The sequence below is a fragment of the Frankliniella occidentalis genome, unplaced genomic scaffold (genome assembly GCF_000697945.3).
Source record: "Frankliniella occidentalis isolate FOCC.00 unplaced genomic scaffold, Focc_3.1 Scaffold148, whole genome shotgun sequence".
Taxonomy (NCBI): domain Eukaryota; kingdom Metazoa; phylum Arthropoda; class Insecta; order Thysanoptera; family Thripidae; genus Frankliniella; species Frankliniella occidentalis.
In genome coordinates this window covers 412523-420703 of record NW_026267275.1, presented here as the reverse complement: position 1 = coordinate 420703, position 8181 = coordinate 412523, and the positions used below count along the sequence as shown (strand labels likewise).

General features: G+C 38.3%; 2 protein-coding genes across 5 annotated transcripts; one reads left to right on the top strand and one right to left on the bottom strand.

Annotated features, from left to right (window-relative positions):
- Positions 1 to 528: 528 nt before the first annotated feature.
- LOC113205237 (dynein regulatory complex subunit 3) lies at positions 529 to 4269 on the bottom strand. Its single transcript, XM_052271053.1, has 12 exons — positions 3956 to 4269; positions 2962 to 3137; positions 2758 to 2868; positions 2494 to 2666; positions 2216 to 2425; positions 2007 to 2147; positions 1871 to 1916; positions 1598 to 1780; positions 1311 to 1508; positions 1101 to 1240; positions 827 to 976; positions 529 to 747 (listed from the first exon to the last, which is right to left on the bottom strand). The coding sequence occupies exons 1-12, from the start codon at positions 4167 to 4169 to the stop codon at positions 546 to 548; spliced, it is 1944 nt and encodes a 647-aa protein (XP_052127013.1). The 5' UTR covers positions 4170 to 4269; the 3' UTR covers positions 529 to 545.
- Positions 4270 to 4506: 237 nt separating this feature from the next.
- Positions 4507 to 8175, top strand: LOC113205178 (RING finger protein 207-like). Of its 4 annotated transcripts, none has more exons than XM_052271055.1 (8): positions 4507 to 4560; positions 5553 to 5839; positions 5945 to 6093; positions 6522 to 6628; positions 6733 to 6897; positions 6983 to 7155; positions 7287 to 7478; positions 7624 to 8175. In XM_052271055.1, the coding sequence occupies exons 1-8, from the start codon at positions 4555 to 4557 to the stop codon at positions 8099 to 8101; spliced, it is 1557 nt and encodes a 518-aa protein (XP_052127015.1). In that variant the 5' UTR covers positions 4507 to 4554; the 3' UTR covers positions 8102 to 8175. The 4 variants fall into 4 exon arrangements, with proteins under 4 accessions (XP_052127015.1, XP_052127017.1, XP_052127014.1 ...); XM_052271057.1 differs by having other exon boundaries at positions 4553 to 4697; XM_052271054.1 differs by lacking the exon at positions 4507 to 4560 and adding an exon at positions 4680 to 4808 and having other exon boundaries at positions 7624 to 8116.
- The last annotated feature ends 6 nt before the right edge of the window (positions 8176 to 8181 follow it).

The window sequence follows — 8181 nt, the reverse complement described above, 5'->3', positions numbered from 1 at the left end:
AGCTCTGCGGGATTGCCTATGCGACCTTCCGCAGGAGCCTGGTGGCTATGCCGTCCCGTTGGACGCGCGAGCTCTGCGGGATTGCCTATGGGACCATCCGCAGGCGCCTGGATGATAGAGCTAGGCTTGGGAAGCCTTCCTTCACCCAAGGCGACGATTCTGGGCATTGAGTATTGGATAGAGCACTCCTGACGCATCGAAGACGAGTGTCTTGTTGTGGCCGGGGCTATGTTTGATCCGGATTACAGCAGCTGTGGCGAGAACCCTCCCAAAGAACCGAAAATCCCAAAATCCATCGGGAATGCTGTGGAATGTGGAGAGTTATAAGTATGGCATCATAATTGTTTTAAACTGGAAAATTTAGTGTAACTTTCCTCAAAATTATGTGTGCAGACTGTAATTTATGAACTTTTTTATATGTTAGTCTTTACTTTATTAGTTTAGATACAAGAAATGTTGACAATTTTCAAATGAGTTTTATAAGTAAATGTCATTAGTGTGGGTACCTATATATAATCTGAGACTGCATTCAGATTCAGCTGACTTTATTCATCCAATATGTTTCCGGAGCTATGGTGACTTGACTGGCTTTGTTGAACCAGTGGATTCATCTCTCTATTGAAAGGATTATCAGCCTCCAAACTGGCCTCAGCTTTTTCGTCATATGCATCGCTCCCTCTTTGGTCTTGGAACTCTTCCTCTCTTTCATCACCTTCCTCCTCCGCCACTTCACTGCTTAATATAGTGCTGTCTGTATCGGACAAAATAATATAAATCCAAAAGTTTGATTGTTCTTCACCAGAAATCTTAACACTGCAGGCTGTACATGCCTCTGCCTTTTTCTTGAGCCTGAACCTCCATCAACAATATTAAATCATCAGGACGAGAAGCCAACATTTCTTCAAATTCATCTCTTTGCAGATCTAGAAACCTATTGATTTCAAGAACCCTTGCACGACTTCGAGCCACTTCTCTCCTTCAAGACAAATACATATGTATTCGTAATACAAATCCAGGAAAAAAAATAAATACATATATATATATATAGAGAGAGAGAGAGAGAGAGAGAGAGAGAGAGAAAAAATAATTATGAAACTTACTTTTGTAGGTTCTCACACACTTCTTCATGCCAAGCTTTAATTCTAGTCATCAGAATATCTTCTCTGGTGTCAATCACGAGTAAATGTTTTTCATGTGAATTGGCTAATGCATTGCTCAAACTCTCTTTGTCAATCATAATCTAAAATTAAAGTATAATTTTATGATCTGGTGTGAGTAGAGCGTAGTCATCTATTAAATTGTGCACACACCTCTCGCAACTGAGATGAAATGCTGGCAGCATCATCAGAGTCCAAAGCAATCACAGTTTGATATCGGTGTGACGCCTCTGTAAGCTGCTCATTGAATGATTCTTGCAATGAGCGCATAGCAACAAAGTAACCAAGAGCTTGTTCAAGCATAACGTTGACCATATCACTCATGTCTCGCTCTAACATAGAATTCACTTCCTAACAATAAAAATGCCAAACATATGGTAAAATCAAAATTATTTCTAACTTGCATGTTGTTAATAAAAACCCAATAAAGTTGTGATTACCTCCATTTGCTCTGTGAGTGATAGTTCATTGTGCATCAATATTCGCCAAGTATTTTGAATCAAGTCATCAAACTCAGCTACACAGTTTGAGATTACCATGGCAGATTCAGCTATTATTTCAGATCTGTTGTCACTCTCGCCATCATCTTCAGCTGAAGAGAGGAAGTTTAACATTTGGCCGACCTGGTAATCAACATTATTTTCTATAAACATAAATTTATTTAAATAATGCATATACTTTTATTTTAAAGCAAAGGTACACAGATATCTCACTTGGTCTTTGATATTCTTCTGTTGTTCAACAAATGCCTCAAGGATTCTAAAGTAAAAATAGTTGGAAATCTTTTAGAATAATAAACATTTCAGAACAAACACTAACTTTTGAAAATATGAAAAAAATAACAAATACTTTTGACTTTCTTGCTGGCTTTTCAATTTGGCTTCATTCACACAGTTAGTAAAATCATCATGTTCTTTTTTTCGGAGGACGTGTTGTTCCTGGCCCATTTGAAACAGTTCTCGACAGAGAGCTGTCATTTCTTCACAAAATCTGAGCAATTATGGTTAAGAAAAAAAAGGTGAATCTTGCCAAGGACACCATGTGATATAGAAGGATACGTTTCATAAAACTCTTTTGTTTCTTCACTTATCTTAACAAGAGTCTGGCCATCCGTGTCATTTTCAAACATTGCTTGAAAGAGCTGATTGCTGTTTAAACGTTCAACAAATGCAACCGAATGTAACTCAATTTCGGCAGCCTCCTGCTCTGCACTCAATTTCTCCGCGAGGTGCTTCTCTTCTTCTGATTGCAAGGAAGATAGTTCCTCCCTGACAATATGAAAACACAATAAGAAGGGTATTTCACCTTTTGCTGTTCAATTCAAAATGTATCTCACCGGAATATTTCTTTAGCTAATTCTTTGTCTTTCTTGCTTATCATTGTGTATTCAAAGAATACAAGATCAGGAAGAAATGCATACACATAGTCAACAAATTTCTCTTTTCCACACATCGGATTCCCAGCCAAATTTAAGGACTTAAGTTTCCTAAAACGGCGCAGATATAAAATCTGAAAAACAAAGTGGTTAAAATCAGAATCTTTTTAAAAATATTTTGAATTGAAGCCATATGAAGAATGCCTCATAAATCTTGATACATACTGTGCTCTCACAATCCTCTATATGATTCAGTCCTAAGCTAAGAAGTGTTAGGCTCTTCTGGTTCTCTAGATTTTCTAGACATGAAATATGATTTTGGTACAGGTGCAGAATCTGCATAAAAGTATTTATAGAGGAAAGTTAAATGGTTCTTGAAATAACAAACTTGAGCTTGAGTCAAATTTCCTGAAACGTTTTGTTTATTACCTCCAGCTTGGAAAGCTCCTCTAAATTTTCAATAACCTGAATATGGTTGAAGGACAGGTCCAATTCTTTTAAATGTATCAAAGTATGCAGGTTGTCAATGCTTTCAATAGAGTTATTGTTAAGCTGCAATTTTGTGAGGTTTGGTAGTACCCATAAATGATCAATTTTTAATATTCCTACAATAAAGCAAAAGAATTTAGATGACATCAGAAAACTGGTGTGGCATCAAAGAGTCCCTGGAAAAAATGTTAAAGGGGCAGAGTGGCAGTTAAGGGGCAAATAATTATTTTGCTATGTAATTATACCACAACTCGACCGCCTTGTATTAAATATATACTACACAATTTTAATTGTCCCCTTGTACGAGCTTGCTCATGGGATCTTTAGGCGGCACCTTTGCCACTTAGGTAAGTGGCACTTAAATGGATTGTGTCCCTTTAAAGTGCATTAATTGAAATGAAGCAAGTGGCAAGGATCTGAAGTTGCAAAGCTGTTGAAATTCTACACTATGTTGAAACTGCCATCCTGCTCTGTTGTGTAAGTTCCACAAGTTCCCAGTAGAGACTCGTAGATCCTACTTTACAAGAAGGACAAATGTCTACACTCATCGCCTCTGAAACAAGCAGTTGTCTTGGTAGTGTCGAGACTATGGCTTTGTTGGCATGGTGTGATTCATCAATGAGAGCTAACTTTCTACTCCAGTGTCACTCTAATGCCACTGAAAATACAACTTTAAATGTGCACTTTTTCACACCTTGATGAGCTTCTGTGCTAATGCCTTGATATTCACCGCTTACTCCTTCGGAAACACTCTAAAGTCCTATCAGTGCCACTTAAAAAAATGGAACTTACATTTCCATTTGTATAACACTTAAATGCCACCCGGGCTCTCTGACACTTAGGTACCACTTACTTGCCCCTTAACTGCCACTTTGTCTCCTAATTTTTTCTCCAGGAGTAAATGATGAACACTGTAATTAATGATAAAGTATACTTAGATATTCTAGCCGTAGAGCTGTCACATCCCCTAAATCTATGCCTTCTTCTTGTGCCACTCTGCCCGCCTCTCCTTTAGGCCCTTGTTCATACACATGTTTGTTTATCATGTCCATATCAATTACACCAGGTAAAAGATGTTCATGAACTCGAGCAAGTTTTGCAATCTTTTCTTCTAGCTTCAACCTCTCCAACCTACGAGTCACTGACATATTGCTTAGATTTAATTCTAATGAAAAAACTTTGATTGATTATCACCCAAGTTATTCTTAACCAACAGAGAAAAACATGAAATATGGTTTCTTAGGACAGATAGGAATACTTCCATTTGTAAACAAAACATGTTACCGCTGTTACCGCTTCAACCAATCCGCGGCAATGCGCAGACGAACCGGAAGACGAGCCGAAGCCGTACCGAACCTAGCCCGAGCCACACCGAACCGAGCGTTGACCCGATTGGTGGGGAGCGTACGCTGGGGGGGTGGTGGAATGGGTAGGGGTTGGGAAAAGGGGGTAGGGAGGGGGTGAGAGCTTTGGGGAAAAGAATTTGTCACTCGAAAAGAATCTGTCTCTTAGTTTCTTCACCGATCAAACTGAATGATGGTATCCTTGATCATTTTCCTACTAAACATGAAATATTTATTTCGTTTGACACGCCAAATGTATACCTACCAATTAGGAGACTGATCTACGTTGACCTTTGACCTACATTCCTTGGGGACAGTAAAGGCAGAGAGGTGGTGGGTACAACATGGCCTGTATCGAAGGCAGCTTCATCGTTCTCATTCCATGTCATGAGTTGCATTAATTTATGTTGCGGCGAGAAGAACGGCATTGAGAAACACTTTGAGGCAAATATCCGTCTTCTTTATAATGATATTGTATAAGTGCAGAGTGATATGACTATTCTTAGCATAATGGGAGGTTGAGGTCAAGTCCGTTGGTTGCTGGAGAATTTAGTTTCTTTCCGGATTACTGAAAATTGTTTTAAAATTATCAACCGATTCAGAAGCGCAATTTTCGATAAGGTATGTGTCTATTTCAGATACCTTTGCTTCGGCTCAAGATTGATAGGCTAACTTTTGAGCTCCAATCCTCGCGGCGGTTGTTCTCGATATTTCCTACTCGCGCTGTGGCAGGCAGGGATATTTGCTTTGAATTTCCAGATTTCAATTAGGTAATTACGGTGGCAATTGCAATGTAATATTTTTATATTGAGCGCCGTCACACTTGTTTTCTGATTGTGCATCGGTGACGGTACATGTCGTCTGCTAAGAGTTTGTCGTCTGCTGGAGTTTCTGGGTCTGGGGTTGGCTAGGTCCGGGTACCATCCTCTCGAGGAATTATTTCACATTTTCCCTTTCTTTCCAAAACATAGATTATTTTAGAACTTACTTCAAAATTAAATACTTTCAAAGTAAATTTTTATAACTATTTACTGAACCATAACTGTAACCTAGTTGTTGTTGATATTTATGAAAATATTTTGCTTGATCATAAAAATGCTTAAATTTGTGATTGGAATTTGTTTAGTATAGTTTTAACCATTTTGCCAAACTCCCACCTAATTATCTATTTGCCCGTTTTGATTTCAGACTTTAGAAAGCGACAGTATGCTTGGCCAAACCCTGCAGAAATCAACAATTGCCGGCAGCACTGGAAGTGGAGGGTTTTCATGTGCAGGAGAAACTGGTAGTACAGTTGGATCGTCAGGAACTACTATTGCCTCCGTCATGGATAGCCAAACGCGAAATCCTCTGTTATGCTTTGTTTGTGACAACTACTACAGTGAACCATGTCTTCTTGTTTGCTATCATACCTTCTGTGCCAAATGTTTGCAAGGGAGGGAAGCAGAGCGAAAAATAACATGTCCACTCTGTGGGTAAGTGCCCATTCATACTGTTCGATTGGCTGAAGATGATCCCATACCTTGTGACCTCTCATTTCTGTTCCAATATTGCCTCAAGTTTATATTTTTCAATTTCAGTGTTCAAACAGCGTTAAAAGATGGTCAAGCACACCCTGCTCCTGACATGTTAATGCGGCATTTGATAGAACTTGCGAATGCTGAAAATCCTCCGTGTGCCAATTGTGACAAGCGGGACAAGAATAACATGTATTTCTGTATCACCTGTGGTATGTTTTCTAGTACATCTGAATATTCATCATTTCCTATCTTCTTTAAAGAATTTAGTTACAGTAGTGTTGAATTAGGTTTTCTACTTTCTTTTGATTTTGTCTGTTTTTCTGCATGTTTCTTTTTCTATACTATGATTTTGCTTTGTTAGCCATAGCTGAGCATGACACTTTTGTTTTCCTCAGGAGGGTGAACCATTAGTGGATGCTTTCTTTTACATTCTTGGGGACCCTTCAGGGTAACCATACATTGTAAGGCAAATAGTTGTGGTTGGTATGTTTTCATTGAATTTTTCTTTATCAGTTGTTTTTTTAAAAATTGGGATATAATAATAATTAATCTTGTTTTATTCAATCAATTATATTTATCTGATAAAATTTAAACATTGAAGGTTTTAACCTTTCCAAATGTGCTTCCTGTGTTTTAGGGCAAGCATTATGCACAAGTTGCCGGGAAAACACTCACCGAGCTAAAATGTTTTCTGCACATGAAGTTGTGCACATGTCCAAGTGCAGTAAAGAATCATATCGTAAAGTAAGTGCTTTCATATTCCATTCTTTATCTCTCCTACTTAGTCTTCATTTTTAGAAAATTGGTTTTAAAATGTCCATTGTGTTTCATGTTTTATAAATTTCCAGCAATGCACACAGCATGGAGAACAACATGTTATGTTCTCAAACAGTCAACGTTCGATGCTCTGTGAGTCATGCTTTCAAGACATTCCAACAGAGTCCAAAGTGCACTGTATTGATATTGACACGGCATATAATCAAGGATGTAAGAAATTGGAACGGGCTATTCATGTAAGTTTGACACCATTCGGTGTTTTTATCAATGTTGACTTTATTTCCATCATTAATATCAAAAATTCTTTTACTTCTTTGATAGACTGTTCAAAGTATGCAGTCGTCAGTCAGAGATGGTCTATTAATGTTCAAAAATCTCCTGGATGAGCTCAGGCGTAACATGGAAACAGAGAAGGTCACAATAAATTCTTTCTGTGAGGGTATGAGACAAGCTATTGCTAAAACACAATCAGCAATGATGCTAGAGATTCAAAGGTATGTTGGCCTGAGCTAATTGTTTGTAAACACCAATATTCATGATTTTTATATCTTAATTTCTGGCTGGGAAAAAAAACAAAAAAAAACAATTTAATTGTTCTTGAGTTATTATTTTTTCTGATTTGCAGGCAGTTTGAAAGCAAAGAACGACTCTTCCATGGGCAGCTCACAAATTTAGGTTCTATGTTGCCCTTACTGCAATTACATCTTTTGCTTGCTCAAACTTTCTCTTTGGCTGCCAATAAATATCAGTTCCTCGATCTGGCATACCCCATGGTGGATAGACTTAATGCAGTATCTCAACTATCACTACCTTTGAGGTGATGAAATGAAAAACGAGGGGGAGGGGGTGTACTTTACCTTTTGGTAGAGACAGTCTGAGAAACTGTCTTAATATTCCTTAAATAATGTCTTAAGGCCTAGAATTAAAAATTCCATTTCTTCATTGACACTCTTTTTTTGCAGCCGCCCTGTGCAATCTAGCCAGATTCGAACCAATTTTCGATCAGAATTTTCTCGAGCTCTGGAACCTTGGGTTGGAAACCAACCCTGTGAAGGGGGACGTCCAAGATCTGGAGTGGGTATTTATGAATCTCACAAACAGCAGCAACAACAACAACACCAACAACAACAACAACAGCAGCAACAACAACAGCAGCAGCAGCAGCAACAACAGCAGCAACAACAGCAGCAGCAGCAGCAACAGCAACAGCAGCAGTCACATTTGCAATACCTTCAGCAACAGCAACAAATTCACCAGCAGCTTCAACAGCAGCAACAATCATCATACCCTATGCCCCAACCAACTCCATCACGACGTCAGCAGTCTTCTATGCCTATGAAAGGTTCAGAAGAGACAGGACCATTTTCTAACCATTGCCGTAATTTTGATTCACAGTTAAAGGTTTGTTGTACTAGCTCAGTATTGGAGATTGTCGTTTGAAGCATCCCATGAATTTTTGTTAACTGGTAGTTAAATATGTAATTTCTCATAAAAATACCTAATAATTTTAATATACTTAT